Source organism: Marmota monax, unplaced genomic scaffold (genome assembly GCF_021218885.2).
Source record: "Marmota monax isolate L192 unplaced genomic scaffold, Marmota_monax_Labrador192_F-V1.1 WCK01_AAM20220418_F8-fsc00047, whole genome shotgun sequence".
NCBI lineage: Eukaryota > Metazoa > Chordata > Mammalia > Rodentia > Sciuridae > Marmota > Marmota monax.
This window is the reverse complement of record NW_026692072.1, coordinates 403,269-427,949: the sequence shown is the minus strand read 5'-3', so window position 1 is coordinate 427,949 and position 24,681 is coordinate 403,269. Positions and strand designations below refer to the sequence as shown.

At 37.7% G+C, this 24,681-nt stretch overlaps 1 protein-coding gene and 1 non-coding gene across 11 annotated transcripts in view; one reads left to right on the top strand and one right to left on the bottom strand.

Annotated features, from left to right (window-relative positions):
* Hipk3 (homeodomain interacting protein kinase 3) overlaps positions 1-24,681 on the bottom strand; it is a 100,798-nt gene that overhangs the window by 43,393 nt on the left and 32,724 nt on the right. For 6 of the 10 annotated variants that reach the window (XM_058583151.1, XM_046455703.2, XM_046455685.2 and 3 more), the window contains exon 2: positions 20,873-21,968. In XM_058583151.1, coding sequence (XP_058439134.1) covers positions 20,873-21,968 — 1,096 coding nt within the window. Of the gene's footprint in view, positions 1-20,872; positions 21,969-23,440; positions 24,018-24,681 lie in introns of those variants that run through there. The other 4 variants (XM_058583146.1, XM_058583147.1, XM_058583148.1 and 1 more) reach the window with 4 other exon arrangements.
* Positions 16,954-17,060, top strand: LOC124102054 (U6 spliceosomal RNA). The gene has a single exon (XR_006854790.1). It is a non-coding gene; the product is annotated as a U6 spliceosomal RNA (small nuclear RNA).

Genomic DNA, 24,681 nt, shown 5'->3' with positions numbered 1-24,681 from the left:
TGGAAATCCTACCTCACACCAAAAATTTAATTCAAAATAACAAGAAAGACTAAATTTAGAAACTAAAACAACAAATTGTTAGAACAAAACTTAAGTGGAAATCTTCATAAGCTTAACTTTTACTATGGTTTCTCAAATTTTATACCACAAGCATAGCCAACAAAAGGAAAAAAGTATATAAACTGGTCTTTATCAAGATCAAACAATTTTGGTCACATAATGATTAGATAAACAGCAAGGAAACAGCCAAACCAAAGAACTCAAGAGTATGTACTCCTGGAAAACTGGACAAATAGTTCCTTTATTAATCCTGACCTGTAATGTGGGAAGATCAGAAGATTTGAGGAGAAAGATTAACTAAACATGAGTTAATGACATCTAGATATTGTCCAAGAAGATACTCAGAAATTAGGTGTTCAAAAGGAAATGCAGCTAGATATTTCAAAGTTAAGAAAACTGAAGTCAAGAATAGAGTAAGATCTCCAAGAGGGAACTAAATTTTTTTTTTTAATTTTTTATTGTGGGTTGTTCAAAACATTACAAATTTCTTGACATATCATATTCCACACTTTGATTCAAGTGGGTTATGAACTCCCACCTTCACCCCATACACAGATTGCAGATTCACATCAGTTACATATCCATTGATTTACAAATTGCCATACTAGTGTCTGTTGTGCTCCGCTGCCTTTCCCATCATCCACCCTCCCCCCTCCCCACCTCTCCCCTCCCCTTCCCTCCTCTCTCTCTACCCCCTCCACTGTATAACCCTGAGGGTCTCCTTCCATTACCGTGCAATTTCCCTTCTCTCTCCCTTTCCCTCCCACCTCTCATCCCTGTTAAATGTTAATCTTCTTCTCCTATTCTTCGTCCCTACTCTGTTCTTAGTTACTTTCCTTATATCAAAGAAGACATTTGGCATTTGTTTTTTAGGGATTGGCTAGCTTCACTTAGCATAATCTGCTCTAATGCCATCCATTTCCCTGTAAATTCTATGATTTTGTCATTTTTTAATGCAGAGTAATACTCCATTGTGTATAAATGCCACATTTTTTTTTTATCCATTCGTCTATTGAAGGGCATCTAGGTTGGTTCCACAGTCTTGCTATTGTGAACTGTGCTGCTATGAACATCGATGTAGCAGTGTCCCTGTAGCATGCTCTTTTTAGGTCTTTAGGGAATAGACCAAGAAGGGGAATAGCTGGGTCAAATGGTGGCTCCATTCCCAGCTTTCCAAGAAATCTCCATACTGCTTTCCAAATTGGCTGCACCAATCTGCAGTCCCACCAGCAATATACAAGTGTACCCTTTTCCCCACATCCTCGCCAGCACTTGTTGTTGTTTGACTTCATAATGGCTGCCAATCTTACTGGAGTGAGATGGTATCTTAGGGTGGTTTTGATTTGCATTTCTCTGACTGCTAGAGATGGTGAGCATTTTTTCATGTACTTGTTGATTGACTGTATGTCCTCCTCTGAGAAGTGTCTGTTCAGGTCCTTGGCCCATTTGTTGATTGGGTTGTTTGTTCTCTTATTGTCTAATTTTTTGAGTTCTTTGTATACTCTGGATATTAGGGCTCTATCTGAAGTGTGAGGAGTAAAGGTTTGTTCCCAGGATGTAGGCTCCCTATTTACCTCTCTTATTGTTTCTTTTGCTGAGAAAAAACTTCTTAGTTTGAGTAAGTCCCATTTGTTGATTCTAGTTATTAACTTTTGTGCTATGGGTGTCCTATTGAGGAATTTGGAGCCCGACCCCACCGAATGTAGATCGTAGCCAACTTTTTCTTCTATCAGACGGCGCGTCTCTGATTTGATATCAAGCTCCTTGATCCATTTTGAATTCACTTTTGTGCATGGCGAGAGAAAGGGATTCAGTTTCATTTTGTTGCATATGGATTTCCAGTTTTCCCAGCACCATTTGTTGAAGATGCTATCCTTCCTCCATTGCATGCTTTTAGCCCCTTTATCAAATATAAGATAGTTGTAGTTTTGTGGATTGGTTTCTGTGTCCTCTATTCTGTACCATTGGTCCACACGCCTGTTTTGGTACCAGTACCATGCTGTTTTTGTTACTATTGCTCTGTAGTATAGTTTGAAGTCTGGTATCGCTATACCGCCTGATTCACACTTCTTGCTTAGCATTGTTTTTGCTATTCTGGGTCTTTTATTTTTCCATATGAATTTCATGATTGCTTTCTCTATTTCTACAAGAAATGCCATTGGGATTTTGATTGGCATTGCATTAAACCTATAGAGAACTTTTGGTAATATCGCCATTTTGATGATGTTAGTTCTGCCTATCCATGAACAGGGTATATTTTTCCATCTTCTAAGATCTTCTTCTATTTCTCTCTTTAGGGTTCTGTAGTTTTCATTGTATAAGTCTTTCACTTCTTTTGTTAGGTTGATTCCCAAGTATTTTATTTTTTTTGAAGATATTTTGAATGGAGTGGTTGTCCTCATTTCCATTTCAGAGGATTTGTCGCTGATATACAGGAATGCCTTTGATTTATGCGTGTTGATTTTAAATCCTGCCACTTTGCTGAATTCATTTATTAGCTCTAATAGTTTCTTTGTAGAGCCTTTTGGGTCTGCTAGATATAGAATCATATCATCTGCAAATAGTGATAATTTAATTTCTTCTTTTCCTATTTTTATGCCTTTAATTTCTTTCGTCTGTCTAATTGCTCTGGCCAGTGTTTCGAGAACTATGTTGAAGAGAAGTGGAGAGAGAGGGCATCCCTGTCTTGTTCCAGATTTTAGAGGCAATGCCTTCAGTTTTTCTCCATTCAGAATAATGCTAGCCTGAGGCTTAGCATAGATTGCTTTTACAATATTGAGGTATGTTCCTGTTATCCCTAGTTTTTCTAGAGTTTTGAACATAAAGGGATGCTGTACTTTGTCGAATGCTTTTTCCGCATCAATCGAGATGATCATATGGTTCTTATTTTTAAGTCTATTGATGTGGTGAATAACATTTATTGATTTCCGTATATTGAACCAGCCTTGCATCCCAGGGATGAATCCTACTTGATCATGGTGTACAATTTTTTTTATATGTTTTTGTATCCGATTCGCCAGAATTTTATTGAGGATTTTTGCATCTAGGTTCATTAGAGATATTGGTCTGTAGTTTTCTTTCTTTGAAGTGTCTTTGTCTGGTTTAGGTATCAGGGTGATGTTGGCCTCATAGAATGAATTTGGAAGTTCTCCCTCCTTTTCTATTTCCTGAAGTAGCTTGAAAAGTATTGGTATTAGTTCTTCTTTAAAGGTTTTGTAAAATTCTGCTGTATACCCATCCGGACCTGGGCTTTTCTTAGTTGGTAGTCTTTTTATGGTTTCTTCTATTTCCTCAATTGATATTGGTCTGTTTAGGTTTTCTATATCCTCCTGACTCAATCTGGGCAGATCATATGACTTAAGAAATTTATCTATGCCTTTACTATCTTCTAATTTATTGGAGTATAAGGATTCAAAATAGTTTTTGATTATCTTCTGTATTTCTGAAGTGTCTGTTGTGATATTGCCTTTTTCATCCCGTATGCTAGTAATTTGAGTTCTCTCTCTTCTTCTCTTCGCTAGCATCGCTAAGGGTCTGTCGATTTTATTTTTTCAAAGAACCAACTTTTAGTTTTGTCAATTTTTTCAATTGTTTCTTTTGTTTCGATTTCATTAATTTCAGCTCTGATTTTAATTATTTCTTGCCTTCTACTTCTTTTGCTATTGTTTTGCTCTTCTTTTTCAAGGATTTTGAGATGAAGTATGAGATCATTTATTTGTTGGTTTTTTCTTTTTTTAAGGAATGAACTCCAAGCAATGAATTTTCCTCTTAGAACTGCTTTCAATGTGTCCCATAGATTCCGATATGTTGTGTCTGTGTTTTCATTTATCTCTAAGAATTTTTTAATTTCCTCCTTGATGTCTTCTATAACCCATTGATCATTCAGTAACCTATTGTTCATTCTCCAAGTGATGTATGCTTTTTCCTTCCTTCTTTTATCGTTGATTTTCAGTTTCATTCCATTATGATCAGATAAGATGCATGGTATTATCTCTACTCCTTTATATTGTCTAAGAGTTGCCCTGTGACATAATATATGATCTATTTTTGAGAAGGATCCATGTGCTGCTGAGAAAAAAGTGTAACTGCTTGATGTTGGGTGGTATACTCTATATATGCCAATTAGGTCTAGGTTATTAATAGTGTTATTGAGTTCTATAGTTTCCTTATTCAACTTTTGTTTGGAAGATCTTTCCAGTGGCGAGAGAGGTGTGTTGAAGTCTCCCATGATTATGGTGTGGTGGTCTATTAGACTCTTGAACTTGAGAAGAGTTTGTTTGACGAACATAGCTGCAACATTGTTTGGGGCATAAATATTTATGATTGTTATGTCTTGTTGGTGTATGGTTCCCTTAAGCAGTATGTAGTGTCCCTCTTTATCTCTTTTGATTAACTTTGGCTTGAAATCTATTTTATTTGATATGAGTATGGACACGCCTGCTTGTTTCCGAAGTCCATATGAGTGATATGATTTTTCCCAACCTTTCACCTTCAGCCTATGTATGTCTTTTCCTATCAAATGCGTCTCCTGTAGGCAGCATATTGTTGGGTCTTGTTTTGTGATCCATTCTACTAGCCTGTGTCTCTTAATTGGTGAGTTTAAGCCATTAACATTTAGGGTTATTATTGAGATATGGGTTGTTCTTCCAGCCATATTTGTTTATTTCTGTTACTAAACATGGTTTGTTTTCCTCTTTGATTATTCCCCCCCCCCTTTACTGTCCTACCTCCCACTGTTGGTTTTCATTGTTATTTTCCATTTCCTCTTCCTGTAATACTTTGGCGAGGATGTTTTGAAGAGATGGTTTTCTAGCTGCGAATTCTTTAAACTTTTGTTTATCGTGGAAGGTTTTAATTTCATTCTCCATCCTGAAGCTTAATTTCGCTGGATACACAATTCTTGGTTGGAACCCATTTTCTTTCAGTGTTTGAAATATGTTATTCCAGGATCTTCTAGCTTTCAGAGTCTGTGTTGAAAGATCAGCTGTTATCCTGATTGGCTTGCCCCTAAATGTAATCTGCTTCCTTTCTCTTGTAGCTTTTAAAATTCTCTCCTTATTCTGTATGTTGGGCATCTTCATTATAATGTGTCTAGGTGTGGATCTCTTATGATTTTGCACATTCGGCGTCCTGTAGGCTTCTAGGATTTGGGATTCTGTCTCATTCTTCAAGTCTGGGAAGTTTTCTTGTATTATTTCATTGAATAGACTGCTCATTCCTTTGGTTTGGAGCTCTGTACCTTCCTGTATCCCAATGACTCTTAAGTTTGGTCTCTTAATGTTATCCCATATTTCTTGGATGTTCTGCTCATGGTTTCTTAACAGTCTTGCTGAGCTGTCTATGTTCTTTTCCAGTTGAAATACTTTGTCTTCATTGTCTGATGTTCTATCTTCTAAGTGTTCTACTCTGTTGGTAGTATTCTCCATTGAGTTTTTAAGTTGGTTTATTGCTTCCTGCATTTCTAGGATTTCTGATTGCTTGTTTTTTATAACCTCTATCTCCCTGTATAGTTGATCCTTTGCTTCCTGGATTTGTTTGCGTAATTCGTTGTCGAAGTGATCTTTCACTGTCTGATTTTGCTGTTTAACGTCTTCCTTGATACTCCAGATCATCTGAAGCATGTATATCCTGAATTCTTTATCTGACATTCCATCTGCTGCAGCTGTTACCTCTTCTAAAGTTGCGTTGACCTGCATTGCTTGTGGTCCTTTCTTTCCTTGTCTTTTCATACTGCTTGCGTATCTTTCCTGCAGGTGCGGGCGGCGGCTCTGCTCTCTCCTTATTCCAATTGGGGTGTTGTGGCTACCACGCCGGCAGGTCACTGGGCCTGTTCTGGGAGCTGGTGGCGGCTCTGTTCTGCCCCTACTCCAATTGGGGTGACGAGTGTACCACGCCGGCAGGCCACCGGGCCTGATCCGCCGGTCGGTTGCAGGTTTGCCTACCCTGCAGGCGCGGGCGGCAGCTCTACTCTGCCCCTACTCCAAATGGGGTGACGTGTCTGTCGTACCAGCAGGCCACTGGGCCTGTCCCGCTGGTCGGTCGCAGATCTGCCCACCTTTCGGGCACGGGTGGAGGCTCTGCTTTGCCCCTACTCCAATTGGGGTGTCGTGACTACCCCGCCTGCAGGACGCTGGGTCTGTTCCTGGCAAGGGAGGCGACTCTGCTCTGTCACTACTCCAATTAGGGTGGTGTTTGTACCACGCCGGCAGGCTCCTGGGCCTGATCCGCCGGTCTGTTGTAGGTCTGCCTACCTTGAAGGTGCGGGCGGCGGATCTGCCCTGCCCCTCCTACCACGCCTGCGGACCCCTGGGCCTGATCTGCAGGTTGATCACTGGTCTGCTCACCCTGCGGGCACGGGTGGCGGTTCCGCTCCGCCCCCACTCCAATTGGGGTCACGTGACCACCACACCGGCAGGGCCTGATCCGGGCGTGGGAGAAGGATCTGCTCTGCCCCTACTCGAGTTGGGGTGACGTGTACACCACACTGGCAGGCCACTGGGCCTGACCCGCCAGGCTGTCACAGGTCTGTTTACCTTGCAAGCGCGAAGGGCAGCTCTGCCCTGCCCCTCCTACCACGCCCATGTACTACTGGGTCGTGGGTCTGCCCACCTGGCGGGTGTGGGTGGCGGCTCCGCTCCGCCCCCTCTCCAATTGGGGTCACGCGGTCACCACGCTGGCGAGCCGCTGGGCCTGCTCCGGGGGCTGGCGGCGGCCCGGCTCCTTCCCTCTGGCTCGAGGACAAATTGAGGAGACTCAGGTGACTGAGCCTCACCCCCCTTACCAGGAGACCAACTGCTTATGTCACCGCTGGTATTGATGAAGATCTCTCCTCCACCGCTTTCTGCTGACATCAGAAGTCTGCCATGTTGGTATCCTATGCGAATGGCAGCATTTCGTTCCCCTTGCCGGGCAACCCAAGCAACGGGTGAGTCCTGACCAGCCCTCAGCAGGACCCGGACCGAGACACAGTTTCCGCGGGCTCCTAGCCCCGGTCCAGGGAAGTTCCGGGAGCCGGAACTCGGCCGCTCCGTGCTCGGTGTAAGCTCCTATAAGTGTAAGCTCCAAGAAGCAGCCCCCGCGGGCTCAGTTCCGGGAGCCGGAATTCGGCTTCTTAGTGCTTGGTGTATGCTCTGATAGTAGCAGGGTCCAAGAAGCAGCCTCCGCGGGCTCCGCAGCCCTGAGCCAGGGCAGTTCCGGGACGGTTCCGGGAGCCGGAACTCAGCCGCTCCGTGCTCGGTGTAAGCTCCTATAAGTGTAAGCTCCAAGAAGCAGTCCCCGCGGGCTCAGTTCCGGGAGCTGGAATTCGGCTTCTTGGTGCTTGGTGTTTGCTCTGATAGTAGCAGGGTCCAAGAAGCAGCCTCCGCAGGCTCCGCAGCCCTGAGCCAGGGCGGTTCCGGGACGGTTCCGGGAGCTGGAACTCGGCCGCCCCGCGCTCCGTGTTCACTCCGATAAGATCAGATTTTAAGAAGCACCCAGGCACTGAACCCTAGCAATCTGTCTGTGAGCCACAGGCGAATTGCAGCCTGAAATTACCTGTTCTATGGCTGAATGAGCTGCGGTCAGTCAAAAACAGGTGTGGTGACGTCAGTTTACCAACATGGTGGCTGCTGGCCTCCTCTGTGGTCTGACCGGTGTGGAGAACCGAGATGGACCGCTTCCTTCCCCCGTCTCAAACCCAGAATTCAGCCCTGAGTGCAGTGCTTGCGCGGCTGGCAGAAACTGCAGCACTGTAACCCTGCGTCTCTATCCCAGCGCGCGTTGCAGACTCTAGCCGCGGGGCGATTTGCTGAATAAGCAGTTTTACCCTCCGTGCGACAAACCTCTCGCGTTTGAGTCCCCGTAGCCGATCCTCGTGCGATGGAAATCCTTCCTCCAGGTTCCGGCGCACCCCACTATTGCTGGAAATTCCTAACAAGATATCCTTTAGCCGTCCTGACTTGTCATACTCCCACACAGTGAAGCAGCACACGGGGGTAATGCACTCCCCTCGCCGCCATCTTCTTCAATATCGGAACTAAATTTTTTTAAGGGGAAATGGACTGAGACTGAATCTTGAAGACAATATTCATTTGAACTTTTTCAACCAATAAAGTTTGTCAGAGAAATGAAAGAGGAACTTGATGGTACAGTGCTAGGGAAGCCAACAAAGGAAGTTTCAGTAACATGAAGCACAAACAGTGCTATGACAGAAGTCTAGCCAGTTGAGGCCTTAAAAAATACGTACAGTGGTGTACACCTGTAATCCCAACAACTCAAGAGGCTAAGGCAGGAGAATCACAATACTAAAGACAGCCAGTCTAGCTCAGTGGTAAATCACTCCTGGGTTCGATCCCCAGTACCGAAACACACACACACACAAAGACATAGGGCCCTCGGTTTGATGCCTAGCATCACAAAATAAATTAATTTTTTGAAAAATTATATTTATGTAAATATCTATGAAATTACGTTTATATGGCAAAAAAAACCATCATATTTGGTAATTAACAAGTTATCAATGTCTTTCCCAAAAGCAGTTTGAGGAAAATAGGGGGAAATCCCCAGAGTATGGGATTAAAGAGGTAAAACTAAGCTGAAATGAGTTCTGCAATTTAGTAGCCATGTACTACTCAATAAGTTGCTTAATGAATCTGAATCTCAATTTCCCTATCAGTAAAATGAAGATAGTATTACCACTTACTATAGTTATTATAAGGATTAAGTATAATTATGTAAATTTTCTAGCACAGTGAAACTTAGCTGGGACTAAGTAGATAATCAATGCCATTCTTTCATGAATTCTGTTCACTTTTATATTCTCGACCCCTGAATTAAAAAAAAAAAATCTACCACTATGACATGACAGAGAATACAGATCTAAAAAAAATTTTAATGCAGAGAAAAGTGGTAAAAAATTTAAAATTCAAAATTAACTTTTTTTCCTATTCAAGTCCAATCATCTTTAAAAAAAGATGCGTCCTTGTGATAACAAGAATGAGAAGGGCATTTTCACATGCTATTAAAAGAGATTATAAACTGGAATAGTACATTTCTGGAAGGAAGCATGGCATTGTCCATCAGCAAAATTGTCCACCAACCTTTGACTTAACAATTCTCCCTTTTAAAATATGCTATGGAAATGTCCCTGTAACTATCCAAGGTCAAATAAGAAAGTTCTCTGTGGCAATATTGGAAAACTAAATCTATATCATAGAAGTCTGGTTAAATAAAACACATTTTATAAAATTACGAAAAGGACAGGCTGGGGTTGTACCTCAGTAGTTGAACATCTGCCTTAGCATGTGTGAGGCACAGGGTTTGATTCTCAGCACTACAAATAAATAAATAAATAAATAAATAAATAAATAAATAAATAAATAAATAAAAGTCCATCAAGAACTTAAAAAAAAAAAAAGGAGAGAGAGAGAGAGAGAAATTACAAAATGGAGCCGGGATACAAGAGAAATTATTCCTGTTTTACTTCATACCCTTCTTTATTAATATAGGATTTTTTTCTGACAGCCTCTATTTCTTACACAATTTAATATTCTGCAACCTGTACACTTGGAAAAATGAGAAATTATACCCCATTTGAATCAAATGTATGATATGTCAAGATCATTGTATTGTCATGAGCAACTAATAAAAAAATTAGATCTAAAAAAAATATTAAATCAAATAATTTTTAACTATATTGGCTTTTAGATAAATGAAACAAAATTTTTTGTGATTCAGTTTTTCCTCACAAAGGAAATATTTATTCTTTTGAATGTCAAAGTTTAGTGCCTATTAGATTCTCTCTCCTAAGTAATACAATCTCTCCACACCAGCTGATACCTAAATTATTCACTGGCCACTGAACTGGCACTCTTCCATGGTAGCACACCCATTGTTATTAACATTTGGGGTGCTGAATTCCTGGGAAGATGCTAAAGACTCAGAAATGGAATAGGCACAAATGCTTAGAGATATATGATGTCAAGAGTGACACCTGATCCATGATATCATTACATTCTATTGTCATAGTACATTCACAAGCTACACATACCTTTTAAAAAGGCTAGATATAGATAGCCCAAAGAAAATCCTGAGAACCTTTGAAATTTAAGGCTTTATTCAATAGAATTATAAGCCATTCTCCCTACAGAATGGGAGAAAATCTTTACCACACGCACATCGGATAGAGCATTAATCTCCAGGACATATAAAGAACTCAAAACACACCAAAAAAAAAAAAAAAAAAAAAACCCAATCAATAAATGGGCTAAGGGGGCTGGGACTGTGGCTAAACGGTACAGCGCTCGCCTAAAACGGGCGGGACCTGGGTTTGATCCTTAGCACCACATAAATAAAGGCATTGTGTTGTGTCCATCTACACCTAAAAAATAAATATTTTTTAAAAAATAAATAAATAAATAAATGGGCTAAGGAACTGAACACTTCACAGAAGAAGAAGTACAATCAACAAATATATGAAAAACGTTCAACATCTCTAGCAATGAGAAGTGAAAATCAAAACTAGACTGAGTCCATCTCACTTCAGTCAGAATAGCAATTATCAAGAATACAAGCAACAATAATTGCTGATAAGGATGGGGGAAAAGGTACACTCATGCATTGCTGGTGAGACAGCAAATTGATGCAACCACTGTGAAAAGCAGTGTAGAGATTCCTCAGAAAACTTGGAATGGAACCACCATTTGATCCAGTTATTCCACTCCTAGGTTTATTTATACCCAAAGGACTTAAAATCAGTATAATACAGTGACACAGTCAGATCAATGTTTATAAATAGCTCAATTCACAATAGCTAATGAATGGATAAAGAAATTACGGTATATATACACAATGGAATATTACTCAGCCTTAAAGAAGAATTAAATTATGGCATTTGCCTATCAACAGATGGAACTGAGAATATTAAGCCAATCTCAAAGAACCAAAGGCCAAATGATTTCTCTGATATGTCAATGCTTATTCATAATAAGGCGGGGTGGGAGTGAATAGAGGTACTTTGGTTTAGACGGAAGAGAGGAGGCATGGGGGTAGGAATGACAGTAGAATGAATCAGACATTATTACTCTATGTGCATATATGATTACATGACTTGTGTAACTCTACATCATGTACAACCAGAAGAATGAGAAGTTATACTCCATTTATGTACGGTATGTCAAAATGCAGTCTACTGTCATGTATAACTAATTATAACACATTTTAAAAGCTAAAAACTAAATTTTTAAAAATTTTTAAATTTTTAAATTTTTAAAAAATAAAAAGAAAGAAGATAATAAAAAATGTCTTCATTAAGCTATTTAACATATATTTACAATTTTAGAATATGGCCTTTCAAATCTGATATAAAAGATGGACCGATCTAGTTTACATGGCAGTATATTTACATATTTCATAGCTATAATATATAGAATTAATATCACTTTATGTTTATGACCAAGTTTTTAAAAATTAATTAATTAATTTGTTATAATTTGTTATGACCAAACTTTTTTAAAGTGTTTTTTTGTGTCAGGTTCGTGATGGTGCACACTTGCAATCCCACTGATTTAGAAGACTAAAGCAGGAAGATGGAAAGTTTGAGGCTAGCCTAGGAAGACTAGGAAGACTCAGTCTCAAAAATTTAATTTAAAAATTAATAAAAGGGAGGCTGAGAATGTTGCTCAGTTGTAATGCACCCCTGGGTTCAACCCCCAACACCACACACAAAAAAAAAAACTAAATATAAAAAATCCTTTTGCCCTATGTCGGACTAGTACTATTCAGCATTATATATTACTTACCATCTTATAACTTAACATCACACCTATAATGCAAGAGAACAGTAAAGTGCCAACTTTAACCCATTAATGTACAAACATATAAAGTTAAGTATGTGCCTCAAAGTCAACCAGTAATAGAATTTGGATTAAAATTCAGAGTTCATAGTTTGCTAGTTCTACCCCAATTCTATCCTATTATTCATCTTATTTTTCCTTCACACTACTGAAAAAGAAATAAAGAATCATCAGAGAGGAATTAAGTGGGAAGAATAAAGTATAAACTTATAATGTGGGGAAATGATTACATGAGAAACATCATTTGCTATTTCATTTCAAGAAGGACGGAAAAAGTAAGGAGGAGGGCTGGGGATGTGGCTCAAGCGGTAGCACGCTTGCCTGGCATGCGTGCGGCCCGGGTTCGATCCTCAGCACCACACAGAAACAAAGATATTGTGTCCGCCTAAAACTAAAAAATAAATATTTAAAAAATTCTCTCTCTCTCTCTTTTTAAAAAAAAAAAAGTAAGGAGGAAACAGGAATGGAAGGAACTTACAAGCTACAAGCCCAGAGGAATGACAGATTTAGAATGTTAGAACTGAAACAGCTGCAGATAACCCTTAGAGGACCTAATACTCAGAATGTGTAGATTGATTCCAATGCTATTCCCTAACAGACAGAATTTAGTACATGGCAGAGCAGTGGTAATTCTTTTCTTTCTCCATTTTTTTTTTTTAAGCCGCAAAGAGGTGTTTATTGCAAGCTAGCTTGGTCCTCTGCATGTACACAGCAACTGGTGACGCTGAAAGGCCCCAAGCCCAGGGTTTGCAGCAGTTTTATACACTCTTTGGGGAAGGCAGGGACTTCACATACATCACAGCATCTCTTAGCAAATCATCACACACGGCAGGAAAATCATAAAACAACTCTAAAACATGATTAGCACATTCACTGGTGGGAACAAGTTGGATAAGGGTGATTGGTTAGTACAAGAGGGGGATTCGTTTGAACTGATTGGTTTAAGCCATGAGGGGAGTACGTGCTGAACTACACGGTTTCCCAACATGTTATCAACCACCATAAACTATGGGGGTCATCTGGCAACCCAGGTATTTTCCCTGTCTCATGCTGATTGGTGGTTGCTAGGGGGTTGCTATGGGTCCTCACCTAGCCTGAGTCAGGGACACCTGGCTCTACAGATCTCTCCTGTTATTTGTAGATAAAAACTCAGCAGGGTGGGTATGTGCCTAGGAGTACTCTGTGGGTCTTTCCAAGGACAAGGGTCACGCCCCCTTCCTTGGACAGGCTTTGCTCTGAGGTAGAGGCTGGTTTTTCATTCCCCCCGTTTGTCTGGAAACTTGGGAACCAATCATGGTTCCCTCAGTTGGGGGTCTATTTGGGCAGACTCTACATCTTGGTAGAGTAAACAGTAACCCTCAAGAGACAGTCTTCAGCTTCCCAGACTCACTCAAAATTGGCCTCCTAGATCCAACCTGACTCAATTTACCTCTCTACACTGTCTATCTATTTCTGGCTTCATTCTACCCTCTAATTTTAAGAACACCTTATTGCTGTAAGGAGAAGGGGCGATGGCTCGTTCTGGCTGCTTCAGAGCTGAGAGGGGACATAGAACGTGAGGGTCGACGACGTGGGGGACGTGAGTTCCCTTTTAGAAGTCAGTTCAGTTTGAAGTCGGGTTGGGGAAGAACAGGTTGTAAAGTCATCTGGGGATGGGTGCTTTGGCCGGTTTTCATCATCTCTCGATCTGGGCATCTGGGTAGGCTTATAAGAGGGATCTCGGACAAGTCCCCATATGTTATGCTCGAATTCGGGACCCCCAAAAGACCACCAGAGACCAAGATGGATGTAAGCAGCAAAGAGGTATTTATTGAGAGCTAGCTTGGTCCTCCGCATGCACACAGCAATGGTGATGCTGAGAGGTCTCTCCTTCTTTCTATGGATGTAGTCCCTTAAGCACTGAACTGCAGAGGTCTTGTCTAAAATATATTTCATGGCACAGAACTCAAGATAACGTTCTAAGCAAGGTTATAATACTTTCAGATTTTTCAATGAGATACATTTATGTTTTCCCAAATAAAATATATACATCCAATCTACGTTAACCAGCTTATTTTATGTTAAGGAAACTGGGGATATGTTCGTTTTATGGCTACTAAAAGGGAAATTTTAAACAATGAAAACAAAATGGGTTACTTAATATAATTCTTAAGCTTTCCCACTGAAAGAGCCTTAAAAAAAAAATAACTAAATGAAGACTAAGCTCATAACCCCTCTAGAAAGGTCTAGAGATATAAGGGGGCCTGTGAACTTTTATGTTTGATTCCATAATGTTTCATCAAAAAAAAGTATTTCTTCAAAATCGAAATCCTATAAAACTAACATCAAAAAAGATCTATCATACTTATCCCACATACCTTACAGACCCATGGATAGAAGCAGGACTCAGTTTTGGAAGGATGCCACTTGTAATTACTGAAAAGAGTTCAAGGTGAGGTTGGACAAATAGTGTTGGTTTCTATAAAAATAATCCATGCCTTAATAGGGAGTTACATTAGAAAACATCACAAGTTCTTTCCAGTTTTAAAATCTGTGAGTCCACATTCCAGTCATTCACAGGAAGGACAAGCACTCCATTATGGCTCAGTGTATACCTATTCCACATGCAAATACACTACTGTGCTAGGTACAGGTATAGCCCAGCACAGTGACACAGGAGCCAGGAAAGATTTCATCAAGGAGATAATATCTAAGATAAACCTTGAAGGCTGAAAGAGATGGTTTCTTGCTCCTCCTTTGAAACATGCATAAAGCATCTTTAAAGTATTATTAGCCAAGGGAAGCTCGGGGAAAAACTGTACTACAAAGCTGAAAAGGGAAGATAAATAATAACATAGACATACTACTTATTGACCACATTCATTAGTCAATCTACATTCTTAAATTCTGACATATAGTAATGCTAGTATTACCATTAAAGTTCTTAACTGTAAGATCAAGCTTTAGGGGGGAAGGAGATGAAGATATTAAAGAAAACATCAAGGAACCCTGAATGGCCAAAACAATTTTGAAAAGGAAAGAAAGGTTTTGGAGCACTCAAACTTCCCAATTTCAAAGTATATTATAAAACTAAAGTAATCAGAACAGTATGATACTATAAATAAAGATAAACAAATAGACCAAAAGAATAGAATAAAGAGACCAGAAATAAATCATTGCATATATGGATAAATAATCTTTGACAAGTGTGCCAAGACTACTCAATGGGGAAAGGACAGTTTTTTCAGATGGTGTTTGGAAAATGGCATATTCAGAGGTGAAAGAATTAAGTTGAAGCCTTATCTCACACCATATTTAAAAAAAAAAAAAAAAAAAACTGGCACTGGGGCTGTAGCTCAGTGGTGGAGTGCTTACCTAGCCCAGTGAGGCACTGAGTTAGATCCTCAGCACCACATTAAAAAATAAGTAAAGTTATAAAAAGAAAATTTTAAAGCAACAAAAAAAAAAACTAAAGAGAGAAAGATTCATAACATTGGCTTAGCAATTATTTCTTTTATGAGACACCAAAAGCAGAAGAAACAAAAGCATAAATAGAAAAATGGGACTATATTGGGACCAGGGTTGTGGCTCAGTGGTAGAGCACTCACGTAGCATGCATGAGACACTGGATTTGATCCTTAGCACCACATAAAAATAAAATAAATATATTGTGTGCACCTATAACTAAAAAATAAATATTTATTTTTTAAAAATGGGACTAACAAATTTTAAAAGTCACATTTGAAAAAAAAAAACCTTTTAAAGACTATAAAGGCAACCTATGGAACAGAGAAAATATTTACAAATCCTGTATCTGATAAGGAGTCCATATTCAGAATACATAAAGAACTCCAACAAAACACCAACAAAAAAAAAATCAAATAACCTGTTTAAAAAATGGGCAAAAGACTTTTCTCCAAAGATGATATTCAAGTGGCCCACAAGCTTATAAAAAGATGCTCAACCTCACTATGATCAGGAAAATGCAAACCAAAACCACAACAACATATCCCTTCACATCTATTAGACTAGCTACTATCCAAAAGAAAGAGAAGGGAAAAAAGTACATTTATACAAAAACTTATTCTTGCACATTGTTTGCAATTGCAAAAAAACTAAGTCGATGTTAGGAAAGTGGCTAAATAAATATCATATCTACATATATAAATACATACATATAAATATCATAATCTACACAAAAAGTACTATTCAGAGGTAAAAAATAGAATTAGAATGAGCTCTATCAACTGACATGAAATAACTTCCAGCAAACATAGTTAAGTATAGTCAAGTGTAAACATGTATCTATAATACATTATCTTTCTTGAAAGAAAAATAATTTTTAAAAATAATACATTTATCTGCTTATTTGTACCAAAACACACACAAAGTCAGAATGTAATGGTTATCAAAACAGCTGGATGGGAATAAAGTGGAAGGGATGGGGAGAGTAGGGACAAATGTGAGAGACAAACTTTTTGTATAGTTCTGATTTTTTAGAACCATGTTATTGATGAATCAACCACCAACAAGGACACAAAGGGACTCAAAATGGTATTCAACCAGAAACAAATGGACCTAACTGTATTTCAAATAAATAACATGGGAATGAAGGTAGTAGAGAGGACATTTAGAAAGAAGCTAAGCTGAGCAATTTTGGAACACAGTATTTTGACTTCATACTCCAAATCTAACACCAAAGAATAAAAGAAATTATAAATGTTATACTTGTATAGTAAATAATAAGGGTGAACAACTCCAAACTACTTTAAATGTATTCTAGAATTGAACAAAAAACACTGTGGATAATGAGAGCCTGCTTCTCAGCGTCAGAGATGAGATTATGCAAAACGAAGAAAGAATGAATTCTGAGGTGTCAGATTTGGACATATCAAACATTAATTCATGGTTTTAATACACAGATAAATAAATACATACATACATCAACAAACACACATGCATTTTCTAGCTTTACAACTCAAAGGGGCTGAAAATGCAGTCATACCCAATACTACAAGCATACTTGGCATTAGCATCCAGATCTTTTTCTAAATAACCATTCTCCAACAAAAGTAACAAGAGCATGCTGCCGTCTGCAGCATGTGTACTAAAATTTGAACAATATAGAAAAGATTAGTACGGCTCCTGTGCAAGGATGACATGCAAATTCATAAAGCATTTCATATTTTTTTTTAATTGACACCATCACATAACTTAATGTAGACTGGCTCTGTTTATGTTGGGATTTATGCTAACCAAACGTCACTTCTATGAGATCTAGCCCAAAAAGCACAGTCTCAATCTAATCATGAGAAACAGACAACCCAAACTGAGGAATAGTCTACAAAATAAATGGCCAGCACTCTTTAGAAGTGTCAGGGTCACAAAGGCGAAGAAAGACAAGGAACTGTTCCATATCAGAAGACTGTAGTAGAATGAATCAGACGTTACTATCCTGTGTGTATATACGATTACATGACCAATGAAATTCTACATCATGTACAACCATAAGAATGGGAAATATACTCCATACACACACACACACACACACACACACACACACACATATGTCAAAATACATTCTACTATCATGTACAATAAATTTAAAAAACTTAAAAAGCTGTTTACCAAAGCACAATATATGCATATATGAAAATGTATGGGGCTAGGGATATAGCTCAGTTGGTAGAGTGCTTGCCTTTCATGCGCAAGGCCCTGGATTCAATCCCCAGCATGACAAAAAAAAAGTCATAGTGAAACTTATTAATTTGTGCATGTAATATGTTATAATTATGATTTTAAGGATAAAGCTTCTTCTTAAAATATTTAACTTATGAAGATGAGAAGTTAGAAGTAAAGTTAAGAAATTTAAGGGAAAGCACTTTGAAAAAATGAAGAAGTATGCATACATAGTATTCTACTATTAAAGTACCCTACATAAAATATTGTTTTATGGGTCTTTCTATGTATCTTAATTTTGTTACAGGAACGTCTTTGACACACTAGGGTCTAAAAAAAAATGAGAAATGGGTATGTCCTAAATAAGAACTGGCAAGTATAAATTAATGTTTTTACCACTCCATACCTTTTTGTAACTATTATAATAGAAATTTTTTTGTTGTTTTTTTGTTTTTGTTTTTGTTTTCCCCTGAAGTTGCAGGGGATCAAATCCAGGGCCTTGCTCATGCTAAGCAAGCACTGTACCACTGATTTATACCCCAATCCCTAGAAGCACTTTTTCATTCAATTAGCAATTAATGCTAAATTTGTAATGCAGCACAGAATCTAACTGCCACACAGGTTCCTTTATAGCCCACTTTCTTGTCTCTGTGCTCTGAAAATGACTCAAAACCACAGGCTAAATTCTATATTTAAAAAAGAAAGAAAGAAATTCATGACCTGAATGTTGCCACCACACCTCATAAATACACCACCTTCTGCTGCTAAAACCTTTTATGTATTCAAGAGCCTATGTGTTCTTGACAGAAACCATGCTCAAGCAGCTGAATTTAGAACATGCTGACCTTGAGCAAATCAATGCCCTTAGCATGTACTTCTGGCTTCTATCACTGCAAGAGCTAGACAGCCTCACCATCTATAGTAGTCAACAATTTCTGGCCACTGTCCCCTGTCTATTTTAAGATATCCCTACTACATTTGTGTTGCACAGTTCAAAGAAATAGAATAACACATAATGTGTGCTTAAACACAAATCATTTACCTTGGAAATCAGAGCATGTGTGTTTCTAACATGCTTAGCTTGGAAATATTTAATTTGACACATTTCCTGTTTTCATTTAAAATTACAACATCTTTTTAATAAAAAGTGAACTCAACTACTATGATAACCAAAAAGCTCTAGTGAAAAATCAAGTATAAGACACTCTTGCTTATTATCCAATAAGATTTGTAAGTAACTTAGTCATAAGCTATGAGAGAAATGGCAAGATTCCAAACATAGTGCAAGCAAACATTTAAAGAAAGTAATAGTTATTCTCCATTTCCACACAAAATTACATAAGACATCAAAACAATCCTATTAAGGACCACACATTTTCACCAATCTACCTTAATAGAAAACTCTCAGATCTCAAGTAAGTTTATTTTCAATTTTTCATCTGAGCAACATCAACCAAAATGTTAGCACTAGTCTTTGTTTACAAATACAAACCTTACTTTTTTTAAAATTATAAACATAGGACCTGTAGTGTAGAATAGCTATTGTCTAGCTTCTCAAAGTTTGGTAAATAATTTAACTGAAATTTATATATAAACATAAACTAGAAACAGCTAATTGTACTTAGCAATTATTCATAGCTTTTCTTCATCCTCAACACAGAAGCTAATAGTTGTGCAAAGTCCTAATGCTAGAAACTGGTATCATAAAATATTTAGCTTTTTGCTTTTTAAAGGATTTTCTTTACTCTCTTGAAACATCTAACAAACCAACAGACATTCTCAAGTATAAAAAATAAATTAGGCTTTTTTTTTAAAACTCTCATCAAAAGACTTCAAGCACAGAAAAACACACTAGGTATAACGGCATTAAATCTGACATGGAGAACAAAGTAGGATCCAAATAAAATGAAGTCATTTACTAACAAGTGAACTAAATATAGGACTCAAGCAGCTGGAGTTTATATAACATGCTAGTTTACTGCTAAAAGCTCTTAAGACACACTCCATAGTGGCAAAGGGAAAGGGGAAAAAAATAAAGCACTAATTTCATGCTATTAAATATGATTTATGATAATTTTTCCAGAAAAAAAAACTAACTAAAAGTTAATCTTATGTCTTATTAAGTTGAAAACAAATTATCAGGAGCATTATAGATCAAGCAAATCTAATCACGTGAAATTAAATGAGGGTTACAATGCCACAACAGTGAATTACCTTTTAAACTACCTAAAAAGTTTTAAGAATGATGTCTAGCACTCTAATACTAAAAACCACATAATACAGAATATACTAACTATAGACGAGGCTATATTGCTAATTCCTAATACATATTTTAATAAACTTAATTGTCACTAAGTTAAATGATAAACTACTGACAGAAGGACATTAGAGTTTACTTTTGTAGCAGCTAATTAATTTCTTCTTTACTCTGCCCTGGGTAGTAAAGCATATACCTGCAAGAAGGCTAATCAAGATAATCAGAAAGAGTATAAAGGCAGGTGCAATACCAGAAAATACCCCTTGTTGGGCCAAAATAAGCTTCGTGTGTTTGTTTATGTAGTAAATTTTGAATGGCCAATATTGTCACCAACATTGCTTCTATATCTGCCCCATTGTACTGGAGATCATGGGGCTCCAGAGCACACCAAGACCATAAATATGTTTAGGCCAAAATGAAAATAACTTATTCTCAAAACATGAAACTATGAATTAAAAAACATTTTCACACTCATGAAGGAATTCTTGGCATTCTGAATCCTGGTAACTCTTAGCCCCTTGGACTATTTTACCTCAAGCTAGTGTTACATTATTCATGACATTGGAGCCTTTGTTAATATTTACATGGAAATTGTTTTCTTCTTCAAATTTCCCCCCAACGGCACCACCACCAAAATAGCATTACTCATAGCATATGTGTAGAAAAAAAATTCAAGATAGCCATGGAAGAGTATTCTAATCTTAAAATCATTAATCAGAATAACTATTTAAATTCTTTTAATTTTTCTAAATGTTCAGTTAAATGTGGTTATAGCTTTAAACTATTCTCAAGGCTGAAATATCCAAAGATAGATACAAAAATTACTTTAACATTTAAAGTCTTCTATTTGATCATCATTAATCTCATATCATTTCTGGCTATAATGAAAATAGCCATATATCTTGAGCATGGAACTCACAGAGATTTTTCTATTCTCCTCAGGCAGATTTTATGTCTCAATTTTTCAGTTATCTTTAAAACCTCAAACCTTAACTAATCTTGTCTTGATTTCCTTCCAAATACATTCAAAAACTTCACTTAGCAGAAATTCAACATTGTCACCTACCTGTAGTACCGAGATTGTAGATATGTTGAACAAACAGTCTTTGAAACATGACTGGCTGACCCAAAGTCTATTACTTTAACCTTGTATGGCTGCCGAACAGGATCCACCAACATAATATTCTCTGGTTTGAGGTCAGCATGAATTAAACCAAGACTTTTCAATTTTTTCAGTGCAGTGGCCACTTGTTGAAGAATGGGCCGAATCACTTTTAGTGGCAGAGGACTGAATTTATTTTGTTTCAGAAAGTCATACAAATTTTGTTCCAGCATCTCAAAGACTAAGCAAGTATGGTTACGGTGCTGAAAGCATTCATAAGCTCGTACAAAGTTATATTCATCAGCATTTTCAGTACTGAGCCTTGCTAATATGCTCACTTCTATTTGACCTTGACGTGCATAAGAAGGGTGATTCTTCAAAATTTTAATTGCTACAATTTCATTTGTCCCTCTTTTCCAGCATTTAACTACCTGGCCAAAAGTGCCTCGGCCAAGAAAATCAAGGACTTCATACGTATTTTTCATGGAGCATAAGACTTCATGCTGTACTAATTGATAGTCACCTTCTCCAGTGGTACAATTCTGTTTTGATCCTGTGGTCGTTGTCACAACTGTCACCGGATTTCCCATGTTGGTTTGCAACATTGCAGGAAGTATGGACAATTCATCGACAATCTGCATTGCGCTGCTGTGATTATCCAACTCCTCACTCTTGCGCTTCAATCCACATCGCTGGGGGCCTTCTAGGAAATGTAACCTGTTTCGCCACGCCCCAATCTGAGGTGCCTCTGCTCGAGCTTGCTGAGCTTGAGCTGCTATCACCTTTGTAGCACCTGCAGTATTTTTTAAAACAACACTAGTCTGCAATGAAAAGTTCTGTCCTCGGGGTCTATTAAATGGTATCTTTGTCTGAAAAGCACTACCCTTTGTGGGAGGATGAGAATTTCCAAAGTTTCTACCATTCACATAGGTCCGTGGATAGCTTCTTTCCTGGAAAACACAACTGCTTGGCTCTACCTTGAGTTTCTTCACACTACAAAAGGCACTTGACTGAGTTTGATAAACATATGGTGGGTAGACCAAGACTTGTGAGGCCATACCTACAAAAGAAGAAAAGCAAACTTTAACCACAAAGTATTTTGGGTTTTGTTTTGTTTTTTTTTCAATTTTTAAATCTCAGGAAGAAAACTTTCCATTGTCAAATCCATAACTTGTTTTTAAAATCATTATTATAAAATTCCATTAAGAAATTTTCCCCTTGAAAAATATAAAGATCCTTAATATCTCCATGTTAGTTAATTAACACTTCAGTTATTTAACGTATTACACAAAAGAGCTTATTACACAAAGATTTAAGTACTGTTACTTACTCAAGAAACACTGAGCAGACATAATGGCCAAGATAATTCATAGAAAGAGTGCCGACCATTTTTCCCAAAAAAGGAAAGTATAGACACCCAAACTGTACACATGTGACCAAAGTAATGCATTCTGTCACCAATTAAAATTCAAGAACCAATGACAAGGATATAAAATATTCATTACAAAAATATAATTTTATAGGCATAGTCATTAAACCTAAAGCTCAAGAACTGCCTCAGAAATAAAAAACTATGCATGATTTTAAAACATATCTTGGCAGGGATTTTTAACTAAAAAAGACGCCCATTTCCTGAACAGGTGATCTTACATTCTATATGCTAAGTATATTATCCTTTGATCTAAAGTATCATTATACCACAAAGACAACTTAATGACTTTCTACTCAGTTACCTACATGTTGCCTCTCTTCTCAATTTGTCTTTTATTACATGGATGGATATTCCTTTAAACTTCCTCCAAATAATAGTCATTAGTTCACTTATATTTGAAAAAGAGGTTACTTAAAGCCATTCCAAAGTTCCCAAAGACTAAATGATACTATATTTATTTTATCCCTGCATCCAAAAAGGGATTAAGGTAAATGAAGGTAAAATACCAAACATTCTAACTAAACCATGAAGTGCATAATGATATCATAAATAATATTTGATTCCAATTTTAACACATATTATGAAAAACATTTTACTGACATATAAGATTTTCTTCCATATGACTTTATTTTTTGCCAACTTATAATTTATATAATATGAAATCAATCCATCAACTGCTGGCCTGTATATATTAACTCAAAACACACACACTCAACAACAGATCCTCAGGACCACAAACTAAAATGACCTTATTATTATATAGATATTCAATCCACCATCCACTACTTGGTCTAGCACATAATATGTAAACATAAGTCAAAAAAAGGCATTTGAAAGAATCATCACTTTTAAGTAATACTCCATATTTTCTACTTGGGAAAAATTATCTTGGAATTTCCCAATGTTAAATAAATCCTTATGCAAATAATTTACAAATAAGCATAAAAGCCAAATATAGGAACTTAGCATGATGCTCTCTTTATTTACGTCTGTCTGCACATCTACCCTTCAAGACAGCAATTCTCCTTTAGATTTAGATCAAAGTAATGTGACACCTTCTTGCTAAAGCCTGTCTTGAGACATACACACGCACTACTCACACTTGAGGCAGAGCTGGGCACTTAGAGCTTTCATAGAAGTCTCCACATTCTTCTCCTTTGCATTCATTACATTATAACTCTCAGTGCATACATTTGTCTTCACACTAGGCATGAATCAAAGTGCCCAGGACATGGTGTCAGTGTTCAATAAATTTGGCATGGTTGGATTAATTTCAAAACACCTTCATTCTCCACAATATAAAAATCTGTTATTGGAAATGGGCACAGTGGCACATGCCTATAAAACCCAGCCACTCAGGAGACTGAAGCAGTAGGATCACAAGTTCAAGGCCAGCTCAATGACTTAATAAGACCCATCAGCAATTTAGTAAAAGACCTGTTTCAAAAATAAAAAATGCAAAAGGACTGGGGATATAGCTCAGTGGTAAAGTGTCTGTTGGTTCATTCCCCAGCACCAAAAAACAAATAAATAAAACTCTCTAAAATTCTAAAGTTCCAAACCATTTTATACGCACACATATTTTTTTATTTCATTTTTTATTTTTCCTTTTTGTAGTAGTGGGGATTGAATACAGGGGTGCTCTACCACTGAGCTTTTTCCCCAGCCATTTTTATTTTTTATATTTTTTTATTTTTGAGACAGGATCTTGCTAAATTGCCTGGGCCAACCCCCAACTTGCAATTCTCCTCCCTCAGTCTCCCAAAAAGCTGCTGTTACCAGCAAGCACCACCACATCTGGTGTGTATTTCATCTATTTTCATAAAACCTCATTATCTACTCCATATCTTTACTCAGAAGATATTTCAAAACTCTACTCATTCATGTTTTTTTTCAGTTGTTGATGAACATTTTATTTTATTTATATGCAGTGCTGAGAATTGAACTGAGTGCCTCACACATGCCAGGCAAGTGCTCTACCACTGAGCCACAACCCCAGCTGCTCATTCATTATTCTTTCAATGAAATGAAACCAAATTGAAAAATCATTTATTTTTTTAGGTATTTCATCTTTTGTTTTTGTTTGTTTTAGTTTTTGGTACTGGAGATTGAACCCAGGAGCCCTTAACCACTGAGTCTCAGTTGCTGAAGCTGGCCTCCAGCATGTAATCTTCCTGCCTCAGCCTCCCAAGTCATTGGGATTACAGGCATGAATCACCCTACCAAGCTGAACACTCTTAAAAAGACAAAATAATCCATTAATGCACTTCAAGCTAAACTCCCTAATCTTATCCTCAATCATTGAAAACTCCTATGGTTCCCCCCTGCTTTTTACTTTTTC